The 16,038-nt window shown below is 42.9% G+C and overlaps 1 protein-coding gene across 1 annotated transcript in view; it reads left to right on the forward strand.

The window, feature by feature from the left end:
- Positions 1–16,038, forward strand: part of itga1 (integrin, alpha 1) — a 62,883-nt gene that overhangs the window by 31,143 nt on the left and 15,702 nt on the right. Inside the window, exons 4-15 of the mRNA XM_080756261.1 lie at positions 1,224–1,312; positions 2,060–2,174; positions 4,088–4,215; positions 5,947–6,095; positions 6,571–6,721; positions 6,985–7,159; positions 7,988–8,061; positions 11,687–11,834; positions 13,471–13,616; positions 14,258–14,401; positions 14,568–14,822; positions 15,200–15,330. Of these exons, the coding sequence (XP_080612387.1) occupies positions 1,224–1,312; positions 2,060–2,174; positions 4,088–4,215; positions 5,947–6,095; positions 6,571–6,721; positions 6,985–7,159; positions 7,988–8,061; positions 11,687–11,834; positions 13,471–13,616; positions 14,258–14,401; positions 14,568–14,822; positions 15,200–15,330 (1,705 nt within the window). The remainder of the gene's footprint in view (positions 1–1,223; positions 1,313–2,059; positions 2,175–4,087; positions 4,216–5,946; positions 6,096–6,570; positions 6,722–6,984; positions 7,160–7,987; positions 8,062–11,686; positions 11,835–13,470; positions 13,617–14,257; positions 14,402–14,567; positions 14,823–15,199; positions 15,331–16,038) is intronic.

Raw genomic sequence — 16,038 nt, forward strand, 5'->3', positions numbered from 1 at the left:
TTCTCATTATCATGAAAGTAACTTAAAACATCAGTCAACGTATTAACGTTCTGACGTTCAGCAAGGAGTGAAGCAATCGTGCCAAAATAAGTTGGCAAGTTGATACGTTTCTATGTGGTGCTTCCCCGACCTGGTTCTGTCTGTTCCGTTTATAATTATATAACTACTTGAAGATCTGTCCGCGTGCGAGAGACCTGCCTGTCAAACTCAGCTGGTGATCCGATACGATTAAGCTACGTGTCCAGAACAAATTAATTCCCCATAGGCATGATTCAGATATAGCCTATACAACAGGGATATGATATGCACATAGTGCAATTGTTTTTTTTCACTATGGGTGCGTTCGCATAACGGCACACTGAGTGCACTGCCAATACAAACTAATAGGCGAGTGCGCTCCCGGTGCGCATTTCCGATATATGTTCTTGGATTGAAATTATTAATGCGTGAATGAGTTAATAACTTTTTGAAGATTTTAATTCTATAGTTTATTTGGAATTTGTTCATTGGATTACATAATGAGTTGTTGTACATGACACCCTATAGTTTTTGAGTGGTAGAGCAGTACTTCTTAATTGTTTAGTTTTCAAATGCCTAAAATTCTTTAACTTTTGGGTTGGGAACCAGTGGGTTTTAGAGCATATGCCTTTCATGCAGAAGGTTGTGTGTGTGCGTGCGTGCGTGCGTGCGTGCGTGTGTGTGTGTGTGTGTGTGTGTGTGTGTGTGTGTGTGTGTGTGTGTGTGTGTGTGTGTGTGACAGTGCATGAGTGCATGTGCGTGTGTGAGAGAGAGAGATTTTTTTCATAACCTGCAGGCATAGACAGTATGAAAAAGTTGATTAGTTCTGATCGTTATCTGGTTCTACAGTTAATTGGTGACAAAGCTGCCTTCTGTTCTCTTGCAACATGCTGCTGCTTCTCTTCTCCATGTGGACAGCAATGAGAACAAATATGTATTTGAATATACACGTAAAATCCTCAGTGGTAATTTAACTCATAAGCGTATACATATTTAAAATACTAGAGGTTCGGGCTCTCACACTTACTGCCTCACACTGCCGATCCGACCAATATGTCTGAGTCATCATAATGCTGTACCCGTCTGTTTCTGGGCCAATTGCTTCCGTCATCTTGGAAAGAGTCCCACTTCCTATGGGAACATAGAGAAAAGTCTGACCAGCTTGACTTTAGTCTCACTGTTTATCCATCCATATTTCCCTTTAGAAAACACAACAATCCCTAACTTAGTTGAAGTCAAAGAGAACATGACCATGGGAACTACGCTGGTGACCAACCCCCAAGGAGGATTCCTGGTAAGGAAAGACCAAAGCTTCCTATATTCTACTAACAATTAAACCTTACAGTCATATGTAAGAGAACGTTGTATATTTCTGGCAAACAAACTGTGACATTCAAACATGACCCGTGTTGCCTCAGTGAGAGTTCACGTCACAGGAATGTGCCATAATACATATATAGTATGATGTGGTATGGACCATTAGGTTTTATGATTTACAAACTGATACTGTTGATGAAGACATTACTGAACGTGAGGACTCGTTTACACTGCAGGTCTATACGAGCTTGTAGTTCTGCTATATTCTATGATGTGCAACAAAGTACAAGTCAATCGACCAGTCAGTCTGTCTGTCTTCCGGTGAGCAGATCTACAACGTCACAGAGCTTGTAGATCTGATAGTTTCGGTACGTGACAACCACACCCAACTACGTATGACTCAGACTTTATTCTCTCCTGTTCTTGGACTCGTCTGGAAGGGTTGGTCATGTCTTTTTATAATAGATGCCGTGTCATCCTTTCCCCTTGGTTTCTGAACCACCTCTCACCCATGACTTCATATTTAATACTGGTTGAAAACGAGCAATTCTTAGTTTCTACATGTGCTTAGTAACACTGTATCTGTGTGTGTGTGTGTGTGTGTGTGTGTGTGTGTGTGTGTGTGTGTGTGTGTGTGTGTGTGCGCGTGCGTGCGTGCGTGCGTGCGTGCGTGCGTGCGCGTGTGTGTGTGTGTGTGTGTGTGTGTTTTTTCCTGTCCCTACAGGCCTGTGGTCCTCAGTACGGGTACATGTGTGGTCAACAGCAATACATCTCAGGAGTGTGTGCCAATGTCAGCTCCTCTTTTCAGGTCCTCAACTCCTTTGCACCGACTGTACAAGGTAACATGTCACAATTGGCACCCAACACCGATCCCCATTTTGGAAAGTGCTACTTATGTATTGACTTTTGATTTGAATGGTGCTTTGTCAGAAATTGCAAAGATTTGCCAAACAATTAAAGGCTTACTGATTAAAGTTTATATTTGAGAAGATTTAACTAAGCAAACAATTAATACAAATAAACACAAATAACCTTAAGCCCTATTCAAAATGTAATATAACCGATCGACAAGCTCACGACGCTTCGCAGTGCGATCAGATATTTTCTTTAACTGTTCACCTCAACAAACGGTCAGGTTCTAAACACAATACCACACAAGATGACGCAACATGACACAAAACATTGCAGCGTAATTCTGTTGGCAATGTTCACACAGCGACCTATTTTGTTCTCACGTCACAATCGGAAACCCCACGTTGTCACTTTGAAACCTTTTTGACACTACGGTCCCTGGCACGAATCACCTTTCAATATACTGCGCAGTCTGCTGTAGCCTTACATCCTTCCTTCAACTGGGGAGAGCATTCTTTTAAATGTAAACAAGCCTCTGACTAACTCCCTCTGTATGACCATGTTAGGAGACAGTTTACAGGGTCTGTCCTCTGTCTCCTCCAAGGAAAGTTCCTTGGTCAATCCGAAATAAATAGCCCACTGCGGTCTCTCTCTCTCTCTCTCTCTCTCTCTCTCTCTCTCTCCTCAAACACATAAATACACACCACACAGACCGAGTACAATGTGGAATGTCATAATGCAACACGTCAGGGGGAAATGGCTGTGGGAGTGTACATTAAAATGTTACGGTAGTTTACTGTGTTGAATTAGTGTTAATTGGAGTGCCTGGTGGCCGCGCAAAGTTAACTGACGAACTGCAAGAGTTCTGATCCTGCTTCTGTCATGTCTCACATGTCTCTAGTTATTTCCTGTGTCACAACAACACTGTCCTGACTAATAATAAACTGACTGAGTCCTAAAATATATCTCGAAAGGAACCTGTGACTCAGCTGATTTCAATAACATTACAGTAGCCTACTACCAGCAGAGCCAGCCACATCCACACCAGACAGCAAATAACCTAATCCATTAAGACCTGAGGCCAATTCTACAAATTCCTTCTAAATCAGTAGTTCTCAAACCTTTTCGTAATTCAAAATTATTCAACACTTTCAAGATTTTTCCCCCCCCCAAATATAGCAGATGTACAGTACAAGTTCGCACAAAGGGCGCGATGTGAGCTTGTATAGGCCTATCTGCTGTTTTTGAATAGCCAACTCTAAAATGAAATCACTTCCTCAGGATTAATGTGACAGTTAATGTGAGTGTACAGTGTACAGTTAATGGTACTGAAAGTGAATTCAAAGTTTATTGTTAAAGGGGTTCAAGCTCTATATTATGACATAATCATTGCTGTAGAGGGTTTGTTCAGTAGCCTAATAGGGATCAGGCTCTTTAGTAAACAGAAAATACATGTTCAGCTTGGGTTCCAGTTCCAATTCTGTATGCTAATGTATTGTTTCATCACCTCCGATGTCATTGGTTTATCCTGTGCCTTGTATGAGTTCTCTCTCCTGAGTGCTGATTGGATAAAATTGGTATCCTGACTCAAGCAGTGATTACTATGGGAATCTATCACTTACAGCTCCTTTAACCCATTTTGACCTGAGATCAGATTCTAAAAAAGTCTGTTTGAAAATGACAGTTTTCTGAAAAAGCTATGTTTCTATTTCAGTGGTTCTTCGATTTTTCAAAAATAGCAGACCTACAGTACAAGCTCGTAGCGCGCCTCTCTGTGCACTATTAGCTTGTAGATCTGTTATTTTTCAACAGCTAAAGCGTAGCATTATGCTAACACCAAAAGGGGTTCCCGCCCAAAATGGGTTTTAATTTAAATGAACACTGTGTACTTGTGTTCCAGAATGTAACAAGGAGATGGACATTGTCATTGTCCTGGATGGATCTAACAGCATCTACCCCTGGTCCAGTATCGTTGATTTCCTACTGAAGTTCCTCAAGAACATTGATATTGGACCTAAACTTTCACAGGTCAGCTTCATGGATGGATGGATGGATGGATGGATGGATGGATGGATGGATGGGTGGGTGGGTGGGTGGATGGGTGGGTGAGTGGAACAAATAGGTCTAATTATTATTTTATTATGATTATTATTATTATTATTATGTATAATTATTATTATTATGTACCAGACATAATCCAGCATGAACTATAATAGTGTATACAGCCTATTCAAAATGTAGGCGAATAAAACCGCTGTTTAATTATAGGTTAAGCCTTATCCGCTGTGTGACAGGGCGGTCAGGTTTTATTATGGGCTCATTGATCGTACAGTTTTCCAGAGGAGAGCACTGGAAAGTCTTCAGACTGCACAGTCCAGTCACATCTTCCATGGCTGCTCAACTCCTCTGCCTGCTGGATAGAGGACATATTAGTACCAACAGACCCAACCACAGTCTGGGAGAATATGCGCGCGCACATGTGTGTGTCTGTCTGTGTGTGCGTGCGTGTGTGCATGTGTGCGTGCGTGCGTGCGTGCTTGCCTTCCAGGTCTCTGAGGATAGAAAGTTGAGGAGGATTCTGGGAAGTGAGCTCAGATGGTCAGGGTTATAAGGCTGCTCAGAGATATTAAAAAGGGCTATACTCCTTCCGGCATCCAAAAAAACAGAGGTCCAGAAACAGAGGTGATATAATTACAAATTGATGTCATTCCGAATTTTGGATTGGCCGGTCTCCGACCTTTTCTTAGAACTCGTGCACCTCCAGATGTCCTGACTCTGATGTCCTGAACCGGAATATTTTAGGTCGTCGGAAGGAGCATGTATTGGCCTTATGCGATATAGTGTATGGATGGTCAGGGATATAAGGCTTGTTACCTGTTCTGTTGTACTGTTCCGCATGTTTCTACAACATACTGTCCATGCCTAACAGAAACAAACTTTTCAGTATTACCCGTATTGCTTCCAAGATCATCGGACTTCCCACACCAACACTTTCTGATATGAACAGTCAATAAGGCCATCACACGGCTAGCACTCTCAGAATATCATGTGACACTGATCATCCCCTGTATCGCTTTTTCAACCTCATGCCATCAGGACAAAGATACAGAACCTTACCATGGAAAAAGGTTCGTTTCAGTAGGAGCTTTGTCCCCTCAGCCATCACGGCATTAAACAAACTGCCCCGCCGATAGGATGGTTCTGTACACAATGGGGAACTCATGTTTTTGTATTGTCTTGGTGCTGTATTTCTGTACTATGTGTTGTTTTTGTTGTGGTGTTGAACAGACCTGTGAAGATGAATATCCTTCGGGGCAATAAATTAATTGCATTTTTATATAATGAATTGCATTTTTATAGCGCTTTTCCAAGTGCTCAAAGCGCTTTACAATGGTTCATTCATTCATACATTGGGAGGTTAAAAAGATTATTATTATTAGGTTTAGGCCTGTGGTTAGGTTACCGTTATTAAAGTTAAGCATGTTGTGAATTGTGATATATAATTATTTGGGAATTTATTGTGCTGTCTCTGCTATAATTGGCGTAGACACTGCTACTTTTATCCATAGAGTAGTACTGAGCAACATGCTTATTGTATCATGAAGATATATGCCATGATATTGTGAATGTAACCTTACTGCACCTATAATATTTGTGTCCTTGTGCGTGCATGCGTGCGTGCGTGCGTGCGTGTGTGTGTGTGCGTGCGTGTGTGCGTGCGTGCATGCCTGTGTGTTTATGTAAATGTATGTATTCTAGGTGGCCATCGTGTCATATGGTGAAAATGTCACCCATCGCGTCAACCTGAGTCAATTTGACAATACAGAGTCTCTGCTAGAGAAGGTGAAACATATAAAGCAGCAGACGGGATACAAGACCATGACAGCCCTGGGCATCGAAACTGCCAGGTGTTTACACCAGCCTCGTCAACATCACACATCACAAAGCCTCATAACAACAGATTGGCAATCGCTTTGTGGCTCAACTAATGATCAACATATCATTATTTTCAAACTGAAAAGCTACAGTTTGATTTATGAGCCTTGCCGATATCTGTCTGTTGTAGACCTAACACTGTATGCTGTTACTGTGACACTATAATTTAGCCACATGAACCGTGCAGGGGGCTCCCCGCTCAACTAAGTATATGGGGTTGACCTTTGACCTGAGCTCAACAACAAAGTTTTATTATAAAAAAATATATTTTTCTACATACATTTTGACTAGTATAAAGTGGAATTATATACTGTTTATATCTGGGCTGTTAACCATAAATGGTGGAGTAATCTGATTAATGTAGCTGGGGCATCAAAGTGAATTAATGTTCACCAGCCACCTGTTTGGTGGCAGTTCGCTGACAGTTTATTCTTTGAATGCCACCAGGAAAGAGGCCTTCACGGTGGAGCGCGGTGCCAGACCCGGAGTGAAGAAGGTCATGGTGACAGTGACAGACGGAGAGTCTCACGACTTCTACAACTTGAACAGGGTCATCAAAGACTGCGACGACGATGACATCGAGAGGTTTGGCATCGCTGTGAGTTTTGCATGAACACTCATACTCTCATTGTTCAGTCATGATTCTCAATGTATTGTAAAGCTCATCGATAACCTCAAAGGACTCTCATACTGTAGGACAGTGAAGATAAATGTGAGCATAATTGTGATGAAGACACTGTAGAAGAAACAAAAAAAAATCATTATCATATTATGGAGTGTATAACGCACTCACTCACTCACTCACTCACTCGATCACTATCGCTCCCATGCTGTTTCAGCCGGTTCATTGTGTGTTTTCAGGTTTTGGGAGATTATAACCGTCAGAACAAGAGCTCAGCAGAGGTGCAGAAGTTCATCAAGGAGATTGAGTCCATCTCCTCACATCCACTAGAAGACCACTTCTTCAACGTGTCTGATGAGGTCGCTCTGTTGACCATCGTAGATGCTCTGGGGAGCAAGATCTTTGCTCTGGAAGGTACGTGCACAGCCATGGCACACACACACACACACACACACACACACACACACACGCATGCAACCACACAAACCCCCCCACACACACACTCAGGATCATTTGGCACTGTTGATAAAGATGCAGAATCATGACAGGTGGAGAAATTGTATAAAGTATGCTTAATGCTTATAAACATTTTCATACACTCTGCTCTATGTCTGTCTCCTGATTTTCCGGACCTGCACGGGTTTAGAGAGAGTTACTGTTGTATAGCAACTCTCTCTAAACTGATTTGTGCGGGCCCGGACTGTTGGTCTAGCGGTCTGGGCCTTTGCTGCGTGTCACTCTCTGTTTCTCTCTCCCCATTTCCTGTCTATCTACTGTATACTCTCAAACAAGAATGACAACTGCCAGTGCCAGGTGCAGAAAGCTCTCGTTGATGAACATCATTCTACAGTATAATCAGTGTGTGTGCCTCAGCCTCTGCCTCAGCTCACGGCTTTACATTGCGGCATTCAGAGTATTGTTTTTTTGCCGTTCAGACTATGTGTTTTATGGGTTTAGAGGCAGCCTAGAGACCAGGTAGCCAATCATGAAAAAGTGTCCACTACAGTCGCTACTAAAGTTAGCAGCCAATGTAGTCCAGGAGCTTTTCAAGCACCTGGCAAAAAGGCAGGTCTTAAAACTATTTTCCTTGATCAGCAGGAATGCTGTAACAAAAACACAAGCATGCTGTAAAACCATGGCTCTATGATTCTTGCACTGCACATAGCACTGTGCATATTATGCAAACACTGTTGACTTGCAGAAATAGTAACACAAATGTAACATAAATCTCTCCTCTTCCAGCTACATCTGGTAACTACACTTCATCCTTTGAGCTAGAAATGTCTCAGGCTGGATTCAGTGTTCACGCTTCTAAAGTAAGTCAACTTCCCATAACTTCATGACAGCCATTTGATTTCTGTGTTTACATCCGAGGCATGGCATGCAGTTCTGTAATCACCGTAAATAAAGTGAACTTAAAGTTGATCAGCAAGAATTCTGTAACAAATATAAGCATGCTATAAAACAATGGAGCTGCTATCTGTGATCTAAAATAAATAATTAGGCCTATTTGATCCCATGGGGGAAAATCGGTTTTCAGCTTCACCCAAGCAAGTGGTCAGGCTTGAGCGTGGGAGGGGAGGGGGGTAGTTAGGGAGGGTTAAGTGTCTTCCCCAGGGACACGTCGACAGATTACCGGGGCCCGAACCCAGGATATTTAGTTTCCCAGGCGGCCTTTCTGACAGTGGTGTAAAGTAAATAATACTCAAGGACTGTACAATGTGGAGTATTTCCAATTTTCTTTCTAGTTACTAGTTACATTGTAGCCTGAGCTAACGTGTTATGTTTCTGGCAGAGATTTGCGCTCGCCCTGATTGGATCTCAACGATCTGTCAGTCACCCCCGGCCCCTCCCCTCCCCCCAGTGCAGCGCTATGTCACATCATTTGGAGCGACGCCCACCCGGAAGGGTTGACTCCCACTTCTAGAGTGGCCAATGCGTTCCTCCAGGCTTTACTTTTTTGCGCCGACGACAATGAAAGCCTGGGTATCGAGGCTAGTTACAAAATTTGATTATTATTACAAAACATACATTAACCACTTCAGCCCTATTATACATTCCGGCCATTTGAAAATTGCTGATCTACAAGCTCACAATGCATGCAAGCTTGTAGATCTGTTATTTTCAAACGAATGATATACATTTGGAAACATGTGAAATGGGACGTTCTGCATAATGAGTACTTTTCACTTTTAGTACTTTAATTACATTTTGATACCAATACTTTTGTAAGTACATTTTATATTCAGAATTTTACTTGTAACAGAGTAGCAGTACTGATACTTATGTAAAAAATGTGAGCTATTTTTTCCACGACTGCTCTACCCATTCAGTTACGGCTAATCCTAACATTGAGATGGTCACACCGTCACAGTTCCTATTATGTTCTGTGCGCGTCATTGAAGAGGGCTTTAGTGATGGATCTAGGATTTCAGACTTTGTTTTATCTGTAGGGGATCTGTTTATAGGGTCATTCAGACCACTGCCCAACCCAACGTTGTAATGTTTACATGTACATTTGCTCCATCATACTACTGTCATGTGTCGTGCAGGAGTTTAGCAGAAATTATTTGCGCGCAACACCATAATATAACAGTAGTATAAATCGGATTCAATATGGTTTTGTCTCATTGCAAATCTTCGGTCTAAACAGGGCTTAAGAGGGACTATATATATATATTTTTTTTTTTTAATGTTGTTGTATGTATGTATTTGCATGTGTGTGCATATTAGGTACTCAAGCAATGAACCAATCTGTTTGATCGTCACCCCTCTGATTTCTGTTTCACCAATACTCTGAAGAATGTTCGGCATATTCAAACAGCCTCTCTTTCCTTCCTCTTCACACTCCGTCAGACTTGTGACAGTGCGTGTGTGTGTGTGTGTGTGTGAGCATGCGGTGGGTGTTCAGTGTTCACAATACAGAAAAAAACAACTTGTTTTCTTTTTCCCTAGAATTCACTCATCAGGTATTTCCTGTGTCTCTGAAAGAACAAACAGTCTCCTTTATGGCGTCACTGCACTAACACATCACGCTCATCCTGCTCTTGACTCATTTTGTCACCCCCCTCACTACCTCCTCCCCTGCATGTAAACAGTCACAGTACACTCACAAGTCCATCTTTAAATGTTTCGCTCCCCTTGAGGCTGAGGACAATCTCACAGGTCCCGTTGCTAAAACTAGGTGGAAACAATTACAGAGTTGGAAATAAAACTGCATTGCAGAACCAATCCGTTGTCTTTAGTGTGGTCCTTCATATTGGGGCAGTGACAGGCTTTGTTTGCAGTGGCCATAAGTTGGCACTGTTGTCTGTTGTTGGTACCTTACATTTAGAATTGTCAAGATGTATCGGTAGGCGGAGATCACAGACCATTCAGCAACACAAGACTAAAGTCTCAGTAACGTGACTATTGGGTGGCAGTAGCTCAGGAGGTAGAGCGGCTGTCTTAAGGCCTATTCATAGTCCAGTTTTCGGTGCAGAGGTGACCAGGTGTTAGTATAAACAGAGACATGTGTTGTGTGAGCGGTTATACCACCGCGGCGTGACGTCATGATGTAGTTTTCGGTGGTCCTTTAGTATCGGAGTGTTCTCGGTTCATTCCTTGGCTCCTATTGGCTTTGTGTTCAAGTCTCCTTGAGCAAGACACTGATAACTGGTGCTGAGCAGGTCGCTGTATTGCATGGTTTGTTCCGCCGTTGGCGTGTGTGTAAGTAATACGCTTTGTTAAACCAGTGTAAGGACTATGAAACTCGGTCACACATACGCGTCAGCAGTGTTAACTTCCCCAATAACTTCAATTCTGTGGGAGCAAGGGGGTACATTCTGATTGCGGCACATTGACGGCTTTGAAGTGTGGGAAGTCCAATGGGTGTGAAGCTTGAGTTCAACATGGGTGAACTTTGACCAGGCATCAACCAATAGGAACGAACCGCCGTGATTGACCCCACTTTGGCAGCCGTTATGCTTGTATTTTTCTGTCATTGAGTGAATCGACACTCCAACTTAAGTCAAACTAACCACACACCAGAAAACCGACAGTCCTGCCGGCACTGCTGAGTGCTCATGCACAGCCCCACAAGACAACATGGGAAATTGATGCTACACGGCACATATGAAGCACATGTGTGACTGTGACCTTATGCTTCCTTGTCCATTAGGGTCATGTGCCAAAAATAGCCAGCCTGTAAGGTCACAATTACGTCTCAGATCTTGGGCTTGTAGATCTACTATTTTGGGGGCGTGACACAATCCAAACCGAACCAGGCTGTGCTGTCCAGCTAATTCGGGGCCTTTTGAACCCCTGGAACACAATCAAGGGAAAGGAATACTTTCTTGCTTCATTGTGATAGACAATCCATACCACTTCCTACATGAACCCTCCCCTTCCCCTTCCTGCTCAAAATCTTTATTCATAAACCAGACACAGGAAGATGGTTTTACATTATCGTCTTTCAGCTGTCCCGCACAATTGACATTCTGTCATTTGTCCAGATGCTTTTGATATTCTTTCTTAGCAAGTTATGCCACTAGGGGGCATATCAAGTCTGATCCTATCTTTGTGTTCTTGGTATACAGTACTGTTTCAAATGCAACCGTACTGTATACCATTGACCAAGGACACTCAGATAGGCTGCAATTCATAGCTTTCAAGTCCTACACGGAATATGAAACCCTGTCCCCCACGCAGGCACCAAAATGTCTTCTGTTGAGCTATGAGTGAGACAATAAGTTGCAATTTGACCATTGAGCAGGTAGAAGACCAACTACAACCACCACAGTTGTGATAGTTATATTCTACTGAATTTTTGGATTTTTAGCCTTACATCATCACAGCATTTCCGATGGACCCAAATGAAACCAATAGGGTCCATTGTCTTTAGCTCTCAGAGTTAACGGAGCACTGAGTATGAGTGTATCATGTGTGTGTTGTGTCCTATAGGAAGGAGTGATGTTGGGGGCAGTAGGTGCATATGACTGGAATGGGACAGTGGTTATGTATACTGCTGGAGGAACTCTGGTTCCTGACAAGACAACATTCTATGACCCGCATACTGAGGAAGGATACGAAGCACTGGCTGGATACCTTGGTGAGTTAATGTGTTTCCCTCTCTCTCCCTCTCTCTCTCTCTCTCTCTCTTCCTCTCTCTACCTCGCTCTAGTCTCTACCTCCCTCTCTCTCCCTCTCCCTCTCTACCTTCCTCTCTCTCTCTCTTCCTCTCTCTAGTCTCTACCTCCCTCTCTCTCTCTCTCCCTCTATCTACCTCCCTCTCAGCCTCTCTCTCTCCCCCTCTCCCCTCCCTCCCCCTTCCCTCTCTCTAAAAGGAGCTCTATTGACATGAGAGAACATCTTATCTTACAAGTGAGAAGTAGCAGAAGTGGCGCATTGTAACCGTTATCACTGCTCCCACTTTCCATTGCTATGTTTTTTCCCATTACAACTGTAAATATCACACGTCAGTACTAGCTACCAGGTCCATAATGCATGTTAGCGTTGCACCGCACTATTGAGTGCTATTGACATTTCTCCCTACCATTTCTGCCATATATATATGTATTGTCTTTAGTTTATTGCCCCTATCAACCACACCGGACTGCTCCGGAAGGCAACGCCAATTTTCTGGTAGAAATAGTTATACATTCATATAGGAATGGTTAGCCTGGTATACACTAGAAATTTTACAGAAGTCTCTCCCCCCCCCCTCCCTCCCTCTCTCTCTGTCTCTCTGTTTCTCTGTCTGTCTCTCTCTCTGTAGTCCTACAGTACATCTATGTTAGCCACTTTCCATCACATCTGATGTATTTGGCTGTAGACAGTTCAAAGGCTTCATTTCATAGACTGTCTACTGTTAGACACTGCAGCCTTTGACGAGATGGTGGTGTGCCGTGCGTTGTGTGTGTTCCTCCACAGTCAGTAGTGTTTTATAGTTTCCTCCAAGCAATGGGATTTAAACGGTTGCAAAGCCTGTAAAAATAACCCACTAATAGAACCAAAATGTGCCTTCCCACACACAATCATTTGTGTGTGACTGCACGTGTGTGTGTGTGTGTGTGTGTGTGTGTGTGTGTGTGTGTGTGTGTGTGTGTGTGTGTGTGTGTGTGTGTGTGTGTCCATACACATGTTTACAACATTTTGTGTGACCTCTGCCTGTGGTGGAAAAAGTACTCAAATGTTTTAATGAAGTAAAATTATCAATACTGCAATACATCTCTGAGACAAACATTGTATTAACCACTTCAGCCATACATTTTCGTCATTTGAAAAGAGCTACAATCTACAAGCTCACAATGCGACACATTTTCATATTTTATACAGTACATTTGAAAACTTAGAAATAGAAATAGAACATTCTCACTCCGCTACAAGCAGAATGTTCTATTTCCCAAGTTTCAAATGTATATAATATCAAAAAATCTACAAGCTCACAGTGTGTTGCATTATGAGCTTGTAAGTAAAGTACCAATACCTCAAAATTGTAAGTACCGTGCTTACCGTAAGTTAATGTATTCAGTCACTTTACGCCATTGTTGCGCACCGTGCATGTACGCAATACGCATACACATGTTTACAACATTTCGTGTGACCTCTGCCTGACTGCATGCGAACGAACGTGCTGCGTTTCTCTGCAGGCTATGACGTGCAGTCTGCCTCCACTAACGTGCTGCATTTCTCTGCAGGCTATGACGTGCAGTCTGCCTCCACTAACGTGCTGCATTTCTCTGCAGGCTATGACGTGCAGTCTGCCTCCACTCCTGACGGCGTGCTGTACATCACGGGGGCGCCGCGCTACAACCACACAGGACGAGTCATCATCTACAGTCTGGACCAAAATAATAACATCACTGTCTCACAGATCCTCAAAGGAGAGCAGGTCAGTGATGTCTATGGAGACACCAAGGAATCTATTGGGAGAGCACAAGTGTCAAAATATCAGAGGTCACGTGCAGATGAGTCACGAGTGTAATATATCTCAACTTTATTCATATATTGTTGTATTATAGTACGATGAATAGACAATCCATTTTAGTAGTCTTCTTTGTGGACACGTTGTCAGTTAGAAGTTAGTGATTCCCTGGGTTCAGTTCAGAAGAAAAAATATTCATACTAGTATGGCTCAAAACTAAGGGTCCTAGCACCAAAGTGCTTCTTTTTTAGAAACGGTACGTATCAACTCGAAAATAGATAAATAAATATACTTCCAGTGGCATGAGGGGAACTAAAATAATGTTTTGAGAAGTTGTCCAAAACACATTGATGTGGAATGGTTATTGTGAAAGATATGCCAGTGAAAGTTTATATGAAACAGAATGTATTGAGAGAATAGCCCTTTGATAGGCAGCATGTCATTTTAGAGGGGGTCTTACACATTGTAAAGGCATAAACACACTACACGAATTTAAACTAGACATGTTATTGATCACACATAGTTGTAAAGTAGTGAGGTACTTCATTATATATTAATTGATGCTTTGTTGATGTCGTCTCACCATTTGGCTGATGTGGATTTTGTAGATTGGCTCCTACTTTGGCAGTGTCCTGCAGACAGTGGATGTGGACATGGACTCATACACCGATTTATTGCTGGTGGGATCTCCTATGTACATGGGCTCAGAACGAGACGAACAGGGACTAGTCTACGTCTACAAACTCAACGAGGTACGTGCGCACGTGTGTGTGTGTGTGTGTGTGTGTGTGTGTGTGTGTGTGTGTGTGTGTGTGCGTGGCGTGCGTGCGTGCGTGTGTGCGCATGCGCATAATCACCTTTCAATATTTTCTTTGGTTCATTTCTAATTTGGTTTCATTGTCTTTCCTCATTTACCAGGAGGGCCAGTTTGAGCACCAGTTCACCCTAAAGCCTGTCAATCAGTCCTGTTGCACCTCCCACTCCTCTAGCTGTACCAATAAGAATGAGCCGTGCGGCGCCCGCTTCGGTACAGCCATCGCTGCCGTATCTGATCTCAACCTTGATGGCTTTAACGACGTGGTGATCGGTGCACCGTTCGAGAACGACCACAGGGGGGCGGTTTATATCTACCATGGGTCAGACTCAAGGTCACTCAAAGAGAAGTTTGTGCAGGTAAGACCGACAGACGGCCGGGGCACATCAGTGCTACATCACGAATGTGTTGAGTTATGTGATGTTGAGGTTAGAACTGCCAGGCAGGAGGCCTAGAGGAAGACCAAAGAGAAGATTTACGGATGTAGTGAAAGAGGACATGAAGTTAGTTGGTGTGAGAGAAGAGGAGGCAGAGGACAGGGTGAGATAGAGGCAGATGATTCGCTGTGGCGACCCCTGAAGGGAAAAGCCAAAAGGAAAATAAGAAGATACTTTTGGTACTTTAAGTACATTTTGATACCAATACTTTTACTTTTTTATCCAAATGTGAGTACTTTTTCCACCACTGTATGTTGAGTAATATGATGTTCTGTGATATTTCTATCGTGTTCTTTCAGCATATCCCAGCAGGAGGGGATGGAGAGAAGGTGAAATTCTTCGGCCAGTCAATCCACGGCATCATGGATCTAAATGGAGATGGAATCACTGATGTCACCATAGGAGGGCTAGGAGGAGCATCACTGTTCTGGTGAGGAGTCTTTTGCTTTCTCTGTCGGACACACCCACTCTTACAGTAGTAGGCTAATCCACTTGAAGCATTAACAGTAGTTTAATACTTGTATCCAGGCTTTGGTTTGTAAAAGCTAAGTGAGTTACTGGTACATTGTCTTAACCACTTAAGCCCTATAGGCTACTATGTGGTACAACAAATAGCATGAATAACCAATCTACAAGATCACAAAGTCACATTGCGATGCACTGTGAGCTTTATAGACCTGTATTTTAGTTATTTTTTTAATCTTACAAAAGATCTCCCAAAGTAAATGGTAAATGGTAATACAGCGTCTTTATCCAAGGTGCTTTGCATAGATTGTGCATTACATTCACCCATTCATGGCGGAGGAAACCATGCAAGGAGCAATTAGGGGTTCAGTCTTGCTCAAGGACACTTTGACACTGACTCTCGGTAGCCCGGGATCAATCTGCTAACCTCAAGTAGTGATGCCAGGGACAGGTCAATGTGGTAAATATATATTTTCCATTAACTTGTGATTTAATCAAACATGAATACCGTATCAAAACACATCAGAGAATACGTATATATTTCCCCAGAATATTTCCCCACATATCCAATTCAATCTGACAGTGATAAAACATGTCCCCCACCACCAGCCATGAATATGAATGACCAGAGGTGGGGGTATCAATAGCAGAGGCGGGGATTCCCCCCCTGACA

The sequence above is a fragment of the Protomyctophum bolini genome (assembly GCF_963924005.1).
Source record: "Protomyctophum bolini genome assembly, chromosome: 22".
Lineage (NCBI taxonomy): Eukaryota > Metazoa > Chordata > Actinopteri > Myctophiformes > Myctophidae > Protomyctophum > Protomyctophum bolini.